Consider the following 20,647-nt stretch of genomic DNA (forward strand, 5'->3'; position numbering starts at 1 on the left):
CATATTATGTGCAAAGGTAATAAAAATTATAATTGAGAATAGGAACAACAATGGGTTCAGAAAAAAAATTAAAAGATAATGCTTTTCTCAAAAAATCTAAATGATATGTAAGCTTTTTATGCCTTCTATAACAAATTATCACAAAATTTTGTGGCTTAGCACAATCGACATTTATTCTCTCTCAGTTTAAGAGAATGCAAATACAAATTTAGTGTCACTGGGCTGAAATCAAACTTTCAGATAGTTTGTGTTTCCTCAAGACACTATAGGGGAGAAGAAATTCCATAAAAGATTTAGCTTTTGGTGGTTTTCTTTATTTCTTGAGTGGATGTACCATGGATGTATCACTCCAGTCAATTCTGATAAAGGCACATGGAGTCCCTCTTCTGTCCAATTTTCTTCTCTCTCTCTTGTAAGAAAACTTGTGAAGATATTTTGCTCCCAATAACCTAGGATAATATTCTCAACTCATGATACTTAATTTAATAATACTTGCAAAATGTTTACCATATATCTTTGTCTATTTTTCTATTGCTATAACAGCATGTCTAACACTGGGTAATCTATGAAGAAAAGAGGTTTATTTTGTTTCACAGCCCTGTGGGCTTGAAATTCCACAGGCATGATGTTAATATTTGGTAAGGAACTCATGTACTACCACTCATGGTGGAAAGCAAAATGCAAACCAGCATGTAAATATGAGGAAAAGGGGGCCAAATTTCCACAATAATAAACCCATTCTTATGACAGCAACACTAATCCACTCATGAGGGCTCCACCCCCAAGACCCCAAGACCTTACCTGAAGCCCCATCTCCAAAGACTAGAGCATTTAGGAAATAAATTCCAACATGACTTTCCTAGGAAACAAACTGTATTCAAGCCATAGTACCATGCAAGGTAACATTTTCAGTTTCTAGGAATTAGTATGTAATATATTTAAGAATCACTTTTCTTCCTACCCCTGTCTATCCTCTCAAACCCAGATTCATGCCTCCTGTATACAGAATGTGTTTACTCCATCCCAGTGTGTTCACTTGTCTCAGTCCTTTCCAACATCAAATGAAACAGAAAAATCTCATCTAAATATCATCAGCTCAAAGTGCCAAACCTCATCATGTACATTAAACATAACTGAGAGTTGGTATAATTCATTTAGGAGTAAAATCCCTCTCCATTTGTGGACCTATGAAACTAGAAAACAAATGATCTGCTTTTAAAATATAGTGGTCGAACAAATATAATAGTTATGGCTATCTAAATAGTTATGGCTATTTCTATTAACTATTTTAAATAGTTATGACTATTTCTATTCCAAAATAATTAGTGCAGGTAGAAACAGTCACAATTCCCAAGAAATATCAGTCATGAACTTGATATCATTCTGCAAACAATCTACCAAGTTCCCAAGATTAGGACCCAATATCTTTGGAGAACCACCATTCAGCCCACCACCGATAAGATCACAAAAATGGCATTTTAATTAATTTATGTAGACATAGAAAATATAAATAGGGAGAGAAATGAAGAAAACTAAAATGTCAATTAGTCCAAAAATTACTAAGCCAACAATTCACAAATAAATTCTTTAAAAACTTTAAGAAATAAATAATTTCCATGTGTTATTAACTGTTGTAAAGCATGAAAAAATAACTCTGATTCATTAAGGCAGAATCTCATATAATCAATATCTGATAAAACCTACCTGTTAAATAATGTCACTTGTGATTATTATAATCATTTTCTTAAGTAAAATCTTAAGAGGCAAAAACAGTGACTTCTAGAAATATCATACCCAGATAAAGATTATCAGGTGAGCAAAGATTGTTAATTACAAATGAAAAATATATTATAGCATTACAACTCTCATCTAAAAGTTCAGAGTCTAACAAAGGTTTGAAAACCAAAATTTTCTTAGTGTCTTTGGTAGAAATATAAGTGGAACTGACCTCCTCTTTGTAATGCCAATCTATCTTTCCCTGAGTCAATATTCATATGTACAGTGCAGAAATATTTATGTGAAATTTAATTACAGCATACTGTTCCTGATCCTTTTAGGTTTGTTAAATAATTTATAATATATGCATGGTATAATCCTTCTAAAATCCACAAAATGTTGAATACTAAAACACAACTTTTCCCAAGAGCTCCATCTTTAGAATTATGGAATTTAATTTACAGTATCTATAAACCAAAGAGAAAAATAATATGAGTCTCAAAATCATAATCAATATATTTCAATAATGATAACAGCTAGCATTTATTTTCTTGCTTTCTCCATGCTATGCACAGTTCTATCTATCTCCAGGTATTAGCATTATATCTAAAAATCAAGGATTATTAGTATTATTCTTATTTTAAGATAAGTAAATGGGAGCATTGAAAGTCTAAGCAGACTTTTCAAGGTCAAATATTCAGTAAAATATAGAGCTATCTCTTGAATCCAGTCAGTTTAATATACATCATTGAAATAAACAATGAACATTAGTAAGTATATCACATGAGAAGAAATAAAAATGTGTATATAGCATATGATAGGATGGTGGTTATTACTTTGTCAAAACTTATCAAATTACACACTTAAATTGTTGGGTTTTTTGTATTAATAATAGCTCAAAAAAGAAAAATATATCACTGGAAATCTTTAATGAAATACTCAGTGTGCTAGGCACAGTGACATACATTTGTAATCCCAGTAGCTAGGGAATCTGAGGCAGGAGAATGGCAAGTTCCAAACCAGCCTCAGCAAAAGCGAGGTATTAAGCATCTCAGTAAGACACTGTCTCTAAATAAACTACAAAATACAGCTGGGGATGTGGCTCAGAGGTTGAGTGCCCCAGAATTCAATCCCAGGTTATCCCTCTCCAAAACAAAACAAAAAAAAAAAAACAAAACAAAACAAAAAAAACCCTCTATAAATAGAGGACCAGAAAGCTTCAGTTTTGAAATATTTTAGAAAGTTACAATTTTAGGGGGATAAAAAGCTTGCATACAGGGAAAAATTGGAATTTATCTCCCCATAATCAAGGAAGAGCTGAATCATTTCAACAACAAAAACTCATATAATATTCAAGAATTAATTTTAAATTCTACAGTTGTATTTTGGAATAACCTCTTTGATGGTACCTATTTGTAAATTTACATTGTATCCTAAAATGGTATGAAATTAGAAGACTTTTAATTGGTACAATTATCTAATATTCTAACATTAAAACAATGTATTTGAAAGTTTTGTGAACATACTTGTGAAAATTTCTTTAAACAGAATAAAAGAGAGTACCCATGGAAAAATTTGGTGAAATATATTTCACATTTTAATAAAGTCTTTAGAATTGATAATATTCTTTCACTATATACTCAAATATATCAGCATTTACAGAATAGTCTCCCAATTTAAAAAATATAATCCACAGAAAATTATCATTTACTTCAAATTAATATCCTAAAATGGAACCTTGAATATTTATGGCAGTTTTATCCCATATAAGAAGAAAACAATTTTCAGAAGAGCAAAAGTACTTGGGATAGATATGATTAAAAAGCTGATTCTTTTATATATGAATATTTATATGTATTGGTTCATATGTAAGAATATCTTTTGAAATTACTCTTAAAATTTTCTGCTTAAATAACATGAGTTTATGTTTTGCTTTTTGAAAATTGTTACTTCTTAGATGTGATTTTAAAAAATTTAAAACTATTTATAGTTCAGGAAATAACAAAACCAATTTAAGTGTCAGTAAACATATTTGAAAATTATGTTGTTTAAGCATGTTTTAGCACCTCCTTTTGCATTCCAGAAAAATCTTGTTTGTTTATAAAATAAGTGAGCATCTGCCTTACAAATCACTGTTCCAGTCATGATATAGAATAATCTCATTTAGTCTCCATCAAGGTAGTTATAAGGTACATTATTTTCTCTTCAATATAAGAAAGCACTGACTCTCCATGAATAAACAGTTTGCTCAAAGTTGCAAGGCTTAGAGTAGGGAAAGTCTAACTGAATTCAGTGTCATTTTAGGAAGTGGAATTAATGTTGATTTAGTCTCTGTTCCCTGAAAGCTATACCACATAAAGACAGGAAGGGCACAATTTATTTAAAAATGTCATTTTTGTTCTTTCTTATTTGGTTTCTGGATAGAGAATCCTAAGTATCCCTGAAATATGACTGTTCAGTAAGTTTCCAGCATTTGGCAGAACTCTTTGAAGCCCCTTGGAGTAATGCCAAAGTGACAAGGTCCCTTGTGACTTTGAATTCTCATCCAAATGAACACCTGCTGTCATTATTCCTATCAATTCTATAGTCAGCAAAGCCAGAACTCTCTTTGTGGTGGAACCCATTCAACATGGAAAAGGCCTCCCAGTGTTTCACACTAGTTTTTATTTTGCCCTCTTTTTTACTGAATGAATGATCCATTGCCTGAGTGTCTTGGATTTAGAGCCAATATTAAGTTCATCTCTGGTTATTTGGTGTCCTAATGGTCCATATTAGTGTACTCCATTGTAAGTCTAGTCTAGTTCTTTTTATATGTCTCTCCTTGTCTCTACTCCTCTCTCCCTTTCTCTATCCTGTTTATGTTGCTGTAGAAAGAATAATTTTTTTTATTTGAAAAAATATACACTTGTAAAGAAAATTATACTACATAATCCATTTGTATAAATTTGTTTCTCCAAATTAGCAGAAACAAATAATTCAAACAAGAGAAAATTCAATGATATTCTTCCTATGAGTAACCAATATTGATCATTCATTTTCAGTCTTTGATTCATATTACTGTGCTTTTGTTTAAGTGATCTGCTGATGTATACATTTAATTAGAAGGCATTCCAAATTGATTTTGCACCAGAGTAGGGATAAAGTTTTTTTTTTTAATTAATGAATGATCATGCCACATGTATATTACAAGTAGCTCAGTTCAGATTTTTCTACAATTTCATACCACAATAAGATAACTTCATAATCTATAATATGATTATGACTTAGAATTCTAAAGAGAAATTCTGTGACTAGGTTTGAGAGCTATTGGATCAATAAACATGAGCCATGTTTTCATATTCCTACTTCCTAGCAAACCAGGAACTTGACCTTGTTTTTTTTTTTTTTTTAACAAAGTTGTATGTTGAAAAAGTAGAAATAGAGAAATTTTGGGGTGACTTTTAAAGGTTTTGTTTCTATACTCATCTGCCTATATCCATGAGTTCTTTCATTTATGGATTAATTAAAACATTTGACAATTTTTAGAAAGTAAAATGTTTATTCAGAAAAAAAATGATTGTTAGCCCTTTCTTGCAGGGATAAGCAACTCTCTGCCATCTGCATTGGGCATTGGTCCCTCTCTTGTTGGGCCTCATGCTTTACTATGCATGAGTAAGCACATGAGCCTTTTCATTTCATTCATTAGATTTTTAATCCTTGACTAGTGTTTTCAAGATTCTCTTAAATATACAACTTCTTTATTCCTTTGTGTTGGATCTTTTTCTTTAACTTCACTATGAGACAAAATAACATTTAATCACGACAATAGCTCTTTACTATTGAGATGACTGGTAAATATATTAGTTTCTCATTTGAATGATTAATCATGTAGATGAGGAATAGGAAAATATCTCACTTGATATGATAGGTTTAACTCATTAATGTCAGAATGGACCCTTGAAAAGTTTGAATCACAATATCCCACCAACCTCACACATTCGTTGTAATTTTTATTAAAAAAAAACCCTAAGGATTTCTTGATAGTAAAAAACACCCATTTGAGTTCAGAACTGTTACACTTAGGGTTTCAGAGATGAGTTATACCTGTTACCAGTTCTCTAGAAATAAGTCTTTCTCTTTGTTGCTTTTTACCATTAAGCAAAATGGTTCAGAAAACTTCTTGTGGTCTGAACCAAGGACTTGACTTTGAAGTCAAGTATTATAGTTGCCTCTACTAGACCAGCACCATCATACTATCTTTGTACCCACTCAAAGAAGTAGGAGCTTTTCTACCATCATTTTCCCAATTAGGCTGTCCTTTTAACTGTTCTTTATCAATACTTTCAACTACTATTTGATATTTATGACTTTATGTGCTATCTTAAACATACTGTGAGTCTGGTACCAAAATTAGATATTTTAAAGGATATATATAAAACAAATAGAAATCAACTCCTAGATGTAAAGATGACCAGTAACCAATCATGACATGATAGCATAAATCACACTAGTTCAGGTTTAACATAGATTACATGTCAATTTTAAAACATCTTGACAAAACTATTTTGAATTTAAAATATTGGTCATTTTAAATTTATACTTCTGTAGGATAATAGGATTATAAACTATTCTGTTTTTTTCCCCCATTTCTCCCTTTAGGATGCCTCCATTGCACACAGATTCCACATCATGAGAGAAAAACACCCAGAGAAATTCAATAGTAGGTAAGGTAACAAAGGATGAAATTACAAGTATGGTAATCAAATTGTGTCACAATAAATTATCTCTTTGTTAAAAACATTTTATATATAATGGTTTAAAGTATAAATTAGTTGAATTTTTCTTTTTAGGTTTAATTACATTTAATGCTATAAATTTTGACAGTAATAATTTATTAAGGTAAGACATTCGTGTAACCTTTACATGGCTTAGTATGTAAATGGTGATCATCTTTAATCCCAAGGAAAAGTCCAAAGGTATGTTAAAAATCTTCTAGTCTTTGGACTCTTGGTTCCCTGTAGGCCTCAATTAAATGCAAAGTAACAGCCATGTCAATGCCAGTATAAATTGTCTTAAAGGGTTTTTGCTCACAGAGGAAAGTCTTGACATAAAATAAGTTTTCTCATAATACCAATTGGCAAACATTTTCCCTTTCAAAATTTAGACAATAAATGTTTGTAGTTACTCAAAGGAGTAGAGAAATCATTGGCTCTGTATTGGCTCCATGCTAGAGGAAATATGTCTCTCTTAACCTCACTCCCCTAGAAAATGAGGCAGAAAAAGCAAAGTGTCTTCTACTTCAGGTTACATTCATTTACACTCTATTCATTTCATAAAGTTAAAAAATGATAAGCAGTATTTCTGTATAAATACTTGAGTGATTTTATACAATAATGTTCAAAACAAAAGGCTGTTTTCTCTGTACTTGGCGAAGCTGACAATTGGCCAAGAATATTCCACGCAATTCATTAGATAACTGCCACCTGGAAATTCTTCTGTTTATTTCAAATTTGTCATACCCTAGTATATTAAAGTAATTTTTCCATGTATATTAGTAATAAATAAATGCTATTAAGACATACTTTCAAAATTATTTTAGATCTCTTTAAACTGTACACTTAAGCATACTGCTTTATATTATCCTAGTAAAAAAATTGCATGATTAGTGAAGTTGTATCAGAGTTTTCATTAAATTTACCTAAGTGTTTTATTAAAACAAATAAGTTCTTATTTATTGTACTTTACCTTAGATATCATTTTGTTTCTTATCTTAAAAATAATAAATCATGAACTTATAGTTTTATTGTTATCTCAGAGTTCAAAAAGCTGTAATTTTTGTTTTAAAGGCAATAGAAGAATTCATATATGGTTATTGATAAGTGCACATTATATCTTTAGAAGGATTCAGAAAAGTTTTGTAATTCTGGAGTGAGAGAAATGGAATTGGGCGTTATCAGAGGGAGACAATTGAAAACATAAAGAGATACATCAGTGCATTTATCTGATAATCAAATCCTATATATGATTGCCAACATTGATGACCCTCCCTCTTGTGTCATAAGCTAATGAGTTACTTTCTGCTGAATAATTTTAATTCTTCTTAATAATAAAGACTCCACTTTTTACATATGTCCATTTCACTTTTTATTCTTGATAGCACTAATTTATAACATTCTTCACTGCCCAATATATGATTATATGATATTTACAATAATGTGTTTGTATACCTCAATATTTTCATAGGATGTGAACTTTACTTCATTGAAACTTCCTTGTAAATTTGACACATGAGTAAATCTTACTTATAAATAGGTTACAGAGAATATTGAAATCAAAGACAGATAATGACTTCTATAATGATATACAGCGACACATTCCATGGTGAATTCAAAGAATGCCAGAGTTAGAGGTGTTGGACCATCCTTCTGTGGCACTATCAAGGCTGCTCTCCCTTCTGATCTAAAGTGGACCTCTGCACAGTCCCTATGAGTTAGTTGTTTAATTCAGGCTGAGATGGAGCAGCAAGCCTGAGAGTGAGCCAGAAGTAGATAGTGCACCACTCCATCCATCCCATATATGCAGGTATGAAAGTTAGGCTATGGTCTTTCATTCTGAAGAGCTTGGACAATATATGTGAAAACATACTAGATATGGATGACATTGATGTGGTGAAACAATTTATGATACCTGGCCATCTCAGGCAATATCAAATAATTCATCAGCAAAGGCCAGCATACATGGATTCCTGACCCACAGTAGACAGGTATATGGTTCTCATGCTCCCAGTCCTTAGGTCAATAATCAGTTCCTCTCATTTTGGCTTCTCTAACCAGATGCTTTCTGAGTTTGATCAGCTCTTCATTTTGACGTATATATAGACTTAGGTGAAACAAAGACTAAAATGTAGTATTGAAGCCTAAATGAAGCTCTGATCTCAGTCTGGAAGCCCTCAAAACCCTCAAAAATTGCCCTTAGGGCTGGAGTTGTGGCTCAGAGGTAGAGCTCTTGCTTAGCATATAGGAGGCACTGGGTTCGATCCTCAGCTCCACATAAAGTGAAATAAAGACATTGTGTCCACCTATAACTAAAAAAATAAATATTAAAAAAGAAAGTTGTTTCCATATATTCACTAGTCAAAATAGTAATAAAAGAAAAAAAAATACCCTGAATGCCCTTACCTCTCTGGAGCCACCTGCTGTTGCCAGGGTTAGATAGATGGGAAGATAGAGCACAGTGGAGATTGGAAACTTTATTAAAAAGATATTATTTCATGTAAATCCCAGGTTTAAACCTTTTAGTGACTCTTTTTCCTTACCACATAGAATCCAAGTTATTTTTGTTGTTCTTACAGTTTCCAGATCCAGATTTTGTTCAAATATAGAATTTACCTCTTACTAGCCATGTAAACTTAGGAAAGGTCTTTGCTCATTATGCCATGTTTCTGCTTCTGGAAAATGAGACAAAAAAAGTATTTGACTGTGCATGGGCTGCATCAAATTCCCAATAACCATGTGCCAAGTTTCTGCCTCTTCCTGCCATCTCCAGAGTTGGATGCAGTGTCCCACCACAAGGCATTTGATCTCTGATTCCAAGTATGGGCTGGGAATCTAGAAGTATGGGGGCATACTCATGGGTAAAATTTGACTAATGGGAAATGGGAGCTAGAGAGACAGGCTGATGAATTCTGCCTTCTTTAGTCTCTTTCATAAATTGCCACAAAGTATCTGTTCTACAATTGGTACATCCTCTGGAAAATCCTTCAGAGTACCCATTGGCATAACTCCTGTGCTTCTTCAAGTCTTTCATGAAGTAATTTTCAGCCTGGAAATATATCACCTTGTATTACCTCCCTTTATTCCCAGCCTTACTTATATTTTTTAACTCCTAATGTCTTATATTTTCACTTGCCAAACAAAATATCAATACTTTGATCTTCTCTTAGTCACTGCTTTCTGGGTTACTTTGGGGTGGAGAGAGAGGAGGACATTAGACTGGAGGGAAAAAAAAACCCTAGAATCCTGTTTTAACCTCATCTCCTTTATCCATTTAACCCAGGAATATGAATTAACAAATACTATATATTAAGAGGCCTGTCCTGCCCTACTGTCTCCACAAAAGGTTGAAGAGATAATGAAGAGATAAAGATTATCTTGGAAATTCAGTGTGATAGTATAGAACCTTATTTCTGGATTTGGTAGGACATTTAATTAATATGCAACCTAATAGAAAACAAGGTAGCTTTTGTCAGTTGGCAAGCTGGAATGCCATGCAGGATCTATCTTCTCCAGAGGTGCATTTCTTCCAAGAGAGATGATGCCTTTTATACTCGTTGCCTGAACCCAGTCCCGTATCATGCTCTGCCAGGTAATAGCCACAGAGAGGTTAAACAGGATTGGTTCTTGTGCTCAAGGCACCATCTTGGTCTAGAGGCTGAGAGGTACACATAGACAAGTGACCACTGTGAAGAGGAGTTCCTAAAGAAGAAGTCAGAAAGGCTTTTTGGAGAAGGAAACCCATGAGCCCATTAAGAGAGTGTAACATTTGGTAACCACTCAAACATTAGAATAAACTGATCAGGTGAATGAAGAATGAAGGATATTCCAGAAAGAACACTTGACCTGGCAACTGCTCAGATAGTCATCTGCAAGTTTATATTCATTCAACCAAGAATTTTTGAGCCCACAATGCAAATAGCACCAGGGCTATATTGACCAATTGTGAGGAGCACAAAGAAAACTAAAGGATGTGTCAAGGAAGAAAGACTTTTCAGGCAATTCCTGAGTCAAACCTGAAGGTCTCATGGGTATCAGCCATTCATCCCATTTCTTGAACCTGTACCCTTAGTGTTGCCCTGTGCTGGACACTAAGGTCCAGTGGTTTGTAAATGAAGACACTCGACTTCTTCATAAAGCCAAAGATGTTAGATAAAAATTCTGTATTTGTTCAGTACTGCCAAGGACAGATTGCAGACCTTGATAGGCTCAAATTTAATTCTCAGTCTCTGATCAAGCCTTGTGGCCTGGGATGTACCTTCCTCTTCCTTTGCATTTCCACCCCTTTCCCCATTCTTTATTGCCCTTAGGTTGGTGCTGCTAGTGGCGTCAGTTTATCTGGGGAGGGTATCCAAATGTCCTCTACCTAACTTGAAGCCAAGTAGACATAATATAAAATAGAAGTAGTATGGACTTATTAGTGACCCAGTCACTGGTGATTATGACCCAGTTAAAGGTCTGGGGAATGAACATCTCTTTTACTTCCACTTCAACACCAGGTCCCCTCCATGGAACAAGCCATTATAGGTTAAATGAGCCATGGCTGGTCTCCATCCTTACCTAGCTCTGCAGGTAGGGTCAGCAGGTGAGATTTCTTGTTGTTGGTTAGCAGAGTGAGAGGTTTGGTTGGTGACTCACTACTTTTGTTGAGGAAACCAGAGCAGTGAAGAACCAGACTAGGCAAGTGTGTGAGATATGCACTAGAATGGTGGCAAAATAGGTTTCTGCCCTGTGGAGGTCACAATCTAGTGGAGGAGGAAAATTATTACACAAAAGTGCTATAAGGCCTAATATTATGAACTTGCTATCCTAAGGCAAGGGGATTAGGAAGGCATTTCATTCCTACCTCTAAAATAAGTCTACACTGCTTATTTAATATATGTGTATTAGTAAACAATTTAGCAGTTGGTTTTGTATAGTTTTGAACTTAAGTTAATTTTGATTGAGTTTCATTAAACTTCTTAATCGAAAGGTTTATAATTTTAACAAAATTTGGAAAAATTGAAAAAAGTATACGATAGATATTTAACATATTATTGACCAACAGTTTTTAAGATAGCAGTTAGCCCTAAAACTCCTTACATTTCCAAATCAATTAGATACTTGCATTTCCATCTATATTTTTGTAGATTGTCTTTACTTAGAGTTCCAAGCATTTAGATAATTCCCTAAACTATAATGTAAACATTCAGAATATGAATACTTTCTGACCAGATTCTCTGAAGACAAGATATCCTATTCAAGCAAGTTCAGATGTTCCTCAAAGGTGGATTTTGGAATTCAACATTGAGACTAGCTCAGGCATAGCACACTTTCACATGTTCAGGAATTCACAAATGGATTTTCTTTTAAGTACTCCTAATAATGGTGTTTCAGATCAGATCTCTTGTCACAATAAATCATATGCCATTAATATAATCCTCTAGAATGCTCACCTTGAAATTCATTTATATTTTAGAGAACATGATGTTTCTAACATTATCTTAAGGAAATTAATTACCAAAATATATAGTTCTGCTCTCTATGCTTCTTATGACAGAAATTGAAAGAACTGAAAAAGGTAATGATTTTTCCGGTGCTTAAGAGAGTGCTAGTTGAGAGGTTTATGTCGTATTCTTTTCAGATTTCTGTGTAGATCTAAGTTAACTATTGAAAGGAAGCATGCTATGAAAATTTCTAAACTCTTAAGATAAAACTAAATTTACATAAGAACCTCTATCATCTTTTACATTAAAACTCTTTAAAGCACCTTTGCTACTACAATTTGACAACATATGTTACATAACTTTGGTGTTTAAAATATTTATATAATTTGACTCTAAATATCTACAATAATAGTGATGTTCTTCTGTAATTTCTCAGATATTACACCTTTCCTGTCTTAAAATATCTAGAGTATTTTAAGTTCTTGGGTTTTTAACAACTAACCATCAACATACTAATAATTATGAAAACTTAAAGTAATAATTTTTATAGAAAAAATCCAAAACAATGTTGATTTCCAAGAGTCTAACTATGCAATATTAACAATAACTTGCAAGTAACTGTGACATGTTTTTTGTAATACAAAAAAAATGGTGATCTTTCAAAGATCTTCAAAATTTTAGTCATAGCATGTTTTTGAAGAATCAATTTAAATTCTTAATGTATTACTTTAAAATAATTTTCGTCGAGTAAACTAAAGTAAATCAACTCATAAGCACTATGACTAGTAATGATAAAGATGCTATCCCATAAAGTCTCTACTGCTTATTTAAAGGCATCTGGTCTCTAAACTTCTGGAAAGAAACAGAAATACTTTACTGAGACCCCTGTTCAGAAAAAAGTGATTCATTTCTAATTACTCACTGGTTTTTCTCTTAAGGATTCTATAACCAAAAAACTGAAATTGAGGTATGAATGTAAGTAAGGCAATTTAACTCAGAATTTATGTGGTGAATTTTCTCTCAAAATTACCCAGGAAATTAATATCCTACATGAACTTAGAAATTTTGCCTTCAAAATTACAGTAATTATTCTATAGAACAATACTTGATTTTTTTTTGTTTGTTTGTTTTGACATGAGGTTTTGTGAGCTCATGGAATAAGTTTTACTGTTTTTTTTACTCTGGGACTTTGCTGTATGCAGTGTGTTTAATAAAATGAGCACTCAATAGATATTTATTCATTAAATTATTTATTATTTCATAATACGTTTCTCTTCCCAATATCTTACTGCTTTTATGGTTCATGGTTTTTATAGTGACAAAAAAGTAATAGAAAAAAATTAGAATTCCAGGATGCCTAAAATGAGTCTTGATTCTGCATAATTATCACTCAAGTATCAATAATACCTTTTAGTATTGTCAACTTTCATGTACCTAACCTCCACAACACAGCAATATAAAACAAACAAATTCTACAAGATAAATCCCTGAGCACTCTGAGTTGCAAATAAATAATACACAGTTATAGATTAGTTTTGTGGTTCATAGTTTTGTGCTTCTTATTTTTAGTTTTATAGGTCAACAAAATATAATTATGACCACTTATTGATTTTTACCTGGTGACAGTATTGAACTGATGACAGTATATCACTCTTCGTGTGTGTGTGTTTGTGTGTCTGTGAGAGAGAGAGAGAGAGAGAGAGAGAGAGAGAGAGAATGACAATTCTATAAATAAATTATTTTATTAGTTGCAGAGCATGTGATACCAACCCATATGCTGAAATTTGTAAAATTCATTTTTCCATAAATGGTATCAATCTGAAGAGATATATTACCAAAACAAATATTTTATTAACCAAAATAGCTCATAAATTTTTATTATTTATTTTAAAATGCCAGTTTTATACCTGAGCATTCTTTACTTTAAACTGTATTATAAGTGAATATATATTCTTAACTTGGAAATTATAAATTTCTAGATATTTTGCTCTATTGGATATGGAAAATTACAATTTCCAAGTTAAAAATAGAGAAACCAAACCTAAATATTTTTTTTAACTTTCTAATTTGATGTTTAAAAGGGAAAGAAAAGCACACAGGAAACAATGACAAAATGGAAAGTTACCATTTGTTATTTAGACAGAAAAAAATCCAGCTGTAGTTCTTGAATAAAATATGAAATTAAAAATGAAACAATGATTAAGTAGTAACAGAAAAAAATGCTGTATTCTAACCAAATATTATTATCTATAATGTAAAGTATCATTGAAAAGTTGTTTCTCTGAATTCAATGTAATAAAATTTTTAAGGTATGAAGTTGTTTAAGGTTTTTTTTTTAATTTTATGATTATGTATTCAGATAATTTTCTTCATCAACTATAAGAATTTTAATGTATGTTTAATAAAACCAATTGAAATTGTCTTCAGGGAATTTCATGACATATACTTTTACATACATGGCGGACATACATTTTTTTTTTAGATTTTTTTTTTGTTTATACATGAACACAATACCTTTATTTTATTTTTATGTGATACTGAGGATTGAACTCTGTGCCTTACACAATTCTGAGCCACAATTTCAGCCCACAACATGTCTGACATACTTTTGAGTTGGAATAACAGGAAATAATATAGAAATTATTCTATATTAATGTATAACTTCTATATTATAGAATATTCTATATTATAGAATAACTTCTATAATAAATATAGAAGTTATTCTCATATGTTTCTCTGAAGATTTTTAATCTGTATGCATGCCAAATTGCTTTTGGAAGAATTTAGTTTTCCTTGCACTTTGAACTCTTTAAGAATGAAACTTTTATTTCATATATTAACTCACTTGTAATAGTTTTTAATGTGTACAACAATTGATTTTTAAATAATTGACATTTATTCTCCATTAAAAACAATAAATATAGAAAACTGAATGGAATCTATATCACATATACATATGTCTTTGTTGAGGTACTTGACCTTACCTTTGCATCAGGATAACTACATTATATAGTAAAATTTCATTTCTGTTTAAAAATGCAAATTATTATGTTTTGAGGCATATTTTACTTTCTATAAGTGGTACCATTTTAATAATACAACTAGTATTGTTAGTATTCTTAACATTACTTCTAATGTTAAAATTAAATACTTGTAAGTTTTAGTATTTTATAATGTCTTTATTCATTAGCCATATCAACATTGCATAGAAAACTTTTGGGCAAAATCATATACTCAAAGAATTTTATTGTGAAAAGTTTGTGTAATTTTCTCTTCTGCATACCAGTACCAACTTTGGTCTACTTTTAGTGAACCATTCTCATTTTTATTCTAACTGTACATGATTATAAAACTTTACCCTTTAGATAAGATTCTTTGACATTTTTCTATATAAGAAATATTGTTAAACCAACTTTTCCAGATTGATGACTTATTGTTTGCATATAAGTCATATAGGGTATAGACAAATGGCAAGTAAATAATAAATATATGTAAATATATATATATATTCATATATTTGTGATGCCTAGAAGTCTAAAATACACCATTCTTACATTATCATTTTATATAAATCTTTCATACTTATTGCTGTACATGTATTTCTAATTTAAGGCTTTTCAAATAATTTACAAACTGCCATTCTTTTCCTAGATTTTCATTTGTATGTTGAGACTTGTTTAGATATTTGGTTTAATCTAACTGTGTGCACACTGACAGGAAAACCTCTGCTTTACCTGCAGTTTCCTCCATCATTTTCTGGTATCATAAAACATGAACACTTACTTCTGTGTCCAGGCTGCTGAAAAGCCATGTTTGGAAGATAGCTCTTTGGAATAGAGTGCATGAGGATAAATAAGGATTGGAGTCAGTAACTTTATTCTTTCTTTTGCTGCTCTCTCCCTCTTTTCTTCTTTCTTCATTTCTTTTTCTCCCTCCATGCACTTCCCCACTTTTCTTTTCTACTTCAGTAGAGTAACAAAAATCTCAATTGAAATCCTGAACTTGGATAAAATACTGCCTATCTGCTATTGATTTGGTTGATTATTTATTATGCAAACATTTTCTAGGAAATCCTGTTTATCTAATAGTCATGCAATAGATGTGGAACCTGAGGAATCTCTAAGCCAATGAGGAAAGTGAACTTGGAGTTACAGAGAGATCATAATGACAAGTTCTCCTGAAGAATGTAAACTTCAGGGGAATTCTGTATTTTAAATGAACAGTAGGAAGGCTATTCCCTGGGGTTATAAAAGTTAGAGTGACTCCTGAGAACTAAAGAATATATGTTGAAGTAGGGATTGGTTATATATTCTTCAACTGAGATACTAACTATTTAATTCTAGTTTCAGTTTGCAAGATAGTTACAGTTTATTAGTATCATTTCCATGCTTATATTTTACTCCTTGACTTTGCCTTGCTATTCCTATGATTTGTATTAGTTTTTACGTAAAACTGTATGTGGGCTATGCAAACACACACCCCCCCCACACACACACACACTTCCTAGGATAGTAAATATGCAGCAAGATTTATGAAGTAGCAGTACTTAATTCATAAATGCCCACAAAACTTCAGAAGAAAAACCCAAGTAAGACTGTTTCCTTGTAATCAAGTAGTTTTTGAAAAAGAAAAAATGAACAGTCTAGTTTGGGGAGTGACCTATAACCTTGATTGATGTCAGTGATCTCCTCTGATGTTCATGGGTAGCCTGTAGACCAGCATTTGAAATTGATTAGAATTCAGTTATTATTTTCTTTGTATAGATAAAGTCATATGTTAGTTGATTTGATATGAAGTTTAAATATACAAACTCTAATATTTAGAATTATCAGATTTACTCTATATCAGTAACATATTAAAAGAGATTTGTGGTTGTTCTGGAATAAAATCATTCTGGGTAGAATTTATCCCAGGGAACAATTTCTAGGACCCTTGTTGTAACACTTCTTTATAGAACATATTAAGCATAAAATAAGTCTATCTTAACTCTTTCCAAAGAAGTTAATCACCTCATTATATGGTAATCTTACCTAGAAAACAATCCCCTAGCATGACTAATTGGAACTAATTAGATACTTTGTTACTTCTTGCTTCACCTAAGCCATACTTACTAATGCCTTTCTTTTGAAGTACATGCTTCTGCCCACGTCCCAAAGTAAATGTCACATTTTTTGTTTTTATTATGGCAACACTCACTTTTACCTATCAAAATTTTTTTATGTTTAGTATTACTACATAACAGATTACTTAAAACTTAGCAATATGTACAATAATTTTATTATGTACCTAGCTGTAGTGGGACAGAAATTAAAACCAGGTACAATAGAAATGGTTTGTTCCTGTCTCATGATATCTGAGCTCTCACCTGGAAACACTCAACAACTTGAGTTAACTTAACAGTGGGGGCCTGGACTCATCTGGAGATATGATTATTGTCATGTCTGGTAGTTGATTCCAGTTGGTGGCTGAGACCTTACCTGGCGCACCTGCACATGACTTCTCCATGTGGCCTGGATTTCTCACATTGTGGTGATCTAAGGTGACCAGATTTCTCACATGAGAGTCCATGTCTCCAAAACTAAGGGCCCCAAGAAAACAGGCAAAAACTATATGGCTTATTCTGACTTACTTTTGGAGAATGCATAGTATCATGCTCACTATGGTTTTATTGATTAAAACTCTTAAAAGACTCAGATTTAGAGTAAAGGGATATAGCTATCATTTCTCAAATGGAGGAATATCAAATATGTTCTAAAACCTCCTCACAGGAGTTTGGGATACAAGTAATGTCAGGCCCTGGGTTCAAAGGAACTACAGAGTTTAACGGGGATAAAACCACAATGTACTACTGTAGTAAAGGATACTATTTATTTAGAAATATCTCTTCCAAGTCATTAAGCTATTTTTGTCATGAGATGTTTTATTTAATTATTTAAATATCTCTACTCTGTAGCTATTGTTATTTTCTCTGTTTTCAATGTATGGAGAAAATGTTATTTTCTCTGTTTTCACTGTTCATATATATTTCATAGTAGTACACCCAAAGGCCATGCTCTTAAGTCATGGGCTAAACTATGTCTCTAAATATCAGCTTGACTTTTCATGTTGTGCTCTTGTTTCCATGACTCTTACTCTTTTAATTTTTCAGTCATATCTTTTATTGAAATTTCCAACTGTCTTCTTTCTACCTTGTTTCCTGGATCTTCTTCATCTGATAACATTCTAGCAATCTTAACGATATTTTCATTTGACATCGTTTGACTGCATTTGCTCTAGTCTGGATCTTAAATATCCTCCCGAAGGCCCATGTTTTGAACTTTGTCCCTAGCCCATGGTGCTATTGGGAGGTGGTAGAACCTTTAGTAAGTAGAGCTAGTAGAAGGTAGTTAGGTCGTTAGAGATGTGCCCTTGAAGGAGATTTTGGGACTCTGGCACTTTCTTGTCTCTTTTGCTTCTCAGCTGCCATGAGGTTAACAACTTGGCTGTGCCACAGACTCTGCCTTAGCACCCAAAACAACCGGGTCCATTGGTCATGGACCAGAGCCCCTGAAACTGTAAGCTAAAATAAACCTTTCCTCAACTGACTAACATAACCATTATTTCCTGGTTGATGGCTCCTTTCTGTGCTTAGGCTAGCTTGAGGACACATTCAAACAGATGCTTCCAACGCATGCAACTCTTATATATAATATGTCACTGAAAGCAGCAACATTTGTGGTCATACAATCTCTAAGAAGGATGATCCAGCTTTATATACCATGAGGACAATATGACCTATAGACTGTATTTTTCATTAATTCCATGATGAATCAGGGAATTTTTTTTCTTTCTTCCTTTTTTTTCAATATCTTTGTTTATTTATTTATTTATTTTTATGTGGTGCTAAAGATTGAACTCAGGGTCTCACACATGTGAGGCAAGTGCTGTATCACTGAGCCCCAGTCCCAGCCCCAGGGAATTTCTCTCTCTCTCTCTCTCTTTCTCTCTCTCTCCTCTCTCTCCTCTCTCTCCTCTCTCCTCTCTCTCGTTGTTGTTTTGTACCAGGATTGAACTGAGGAGCACTTGGTCCCTAAGCCACATCCCCAGCCCTATTTTGTATTTTATTTTGAGACAGGAATCTCACTGAGTTTCTCAGGGTCTCACTAAGTTGTTGAGGCTGACTTTGAACTCTTGATCCTCTTGTGTTAACCTCCCTAGCTGCTGGGATTATAGGCATGTGCCACTGTGCCCAGCACGAAAAATCAGTGAGTCTTAATGAAGGCCATGCCTAGAATTCCTCATTTCACCTTTTCCCTCCTGCATACATTCATTGCATACTCTTTAGGACACCTTGGCTTCAAAAAGTGCTCTTCTACCTCCTGGATGTGTGGTTTCTGGAAAATTGCTCCTTTTTCTGTGCCTACTTTCTAATTAGTGTAATGATACTAATGATACCAATCTTGCATTGTTATTGCAAAGACAAAATAACAATGAACAAAGAACATTTTGATAGTAGCAAATTGTAAGTGCCCAATGAATCTTAATAATTATGATTCATGACCTTATCACTTATTTCTGATTGCAATCCCCACCTCTGGAGTTTCTCTTGATTCATTCCATTTGTGTTTCTAGGGCATTTTAACTGTCACCAAACATTTTCACATCTTGGCTCCTTGATAGTTTTTTGAGAGTCTGAAAGCATCATTGGAATTTTATTTGCAGACCTCTTTTCTGGGCAGATGGCAAGGGATATAAACTCTAATAGCATACCTGGGTCTCTAACGTGTGCTCGGCAACTCTGATGTGGCATTTGTGCTCAGTTGCCTGAACTCCACAAAGTTCTCAACCCTCCAGGGAAGAGGGAACTAAAGAGGATGACAGCCACGTTTTAGTTTTCCTTTAATACATCACAGAGTAAACACGTATGGGTATGATTTTAAAAGAAAAGCCCTTGTTGAGAAAAACAAATCCATCTGTTAAGAAATTTTCAAAAGCCACCTCACTTTGGTTCAAAAGATAAAGCAAGTTTTGGTTCAAGACAAATATGATAAGGGCAGGCTTCAGACCAACTTTAATACAAAGATAAATAAAATTAGCGGGTCCTAATTTCATTTTTCTTTTATTATTATGTCCAACTTCCTTCATATGTTAGATTTGTCCTCACAATGGATTAGATTATAGTGAAAAACAATTCTGTAATTTACATTTGCAAGCCCACAGTGTCCTGAGAAAATGAGACAAAGAGAATCCTGATTTCCATTTCTGTTGCCTCTTTGTCTGTCACATGTCTGATACTGAAACAATCACTTTCACCAGAAGATGGGAATCTCTTTCCTTGAAAGGATATGGCTACTATGTAGCTCAGGAGAAAAGATGAGTTTGACATATTCCAACCAACTAGTTTATGAATTAGTAAGAAAAAGTTACATGTGAGTAAATACATATAATACTGTTAGATGAATGCAGCATTTAAAAATCATATGAAGAGGATATAAAGGAGAAAAATCATATGCAGTGGTGGGGCAGTGATCACTAACAAGACTTTAGTTGACACAATACCCAATCATGGTTTGACAAAAGCAATAGGACTATTACAAGTGATATTGGAGAAAATAGAAAGAATATCATGTGTTAAGGAAAAGTGTTATTAAACAGAAATGTATAATAAAAAGAGAGAAGAAGGGAACAAGAGAGGAAGGAAGGAAAGAAGGAAGGAAGGAAGGAAGGAAGGAAGGAAGGAAGGAAGGAAGGAAGGAAGGAAGGAAAAGGAAATAT

At 32.9% G+C, this 20,647-nt stretch overlaps 1 protein-coding gene across 10 annotated transcripts in view; it reads left to right on the forward strand.

Moving 5' to 3' along the window:
- Window positions 1-20,647, forward strand: part of Dgkb (diacylglycerol kinase beta) — a 651,708-nt gene that overhangs the window by 381,650 nt on the left and 249,411 nt on the right. For all 10 annotated transcript variants that reach the window (XM_078040040.1, XM_005328769.5, XM_078040041.1 and 7 more), the window contains one exon: window positions 6,355-6,419. In XM_078040040.1, the coding sequence (XP_077896166.1) occupies window positions 6,355-6,419 (65 nt within the window). The remainder of the gene's footprint in view (window positions 1-6,354; window positions 6,420-20,647) is intronic.

Source organism: Ictidomys tridecemlineatus, chromosome 2 (genome assembly GCF_052094955.1).
Source record: "Ictidomys tridecemlineatus isolate mIctTri1 chromosome 2, mIctTri1.hap1, whole genome shotgun sequence".
NCBI classification, from domain to species: Eukaryota; Metazoa; Chordata; class Mammalia; order Rodentia; family Sciuridae; genus Ictidomys; species Ictidomys tridecemlineatus.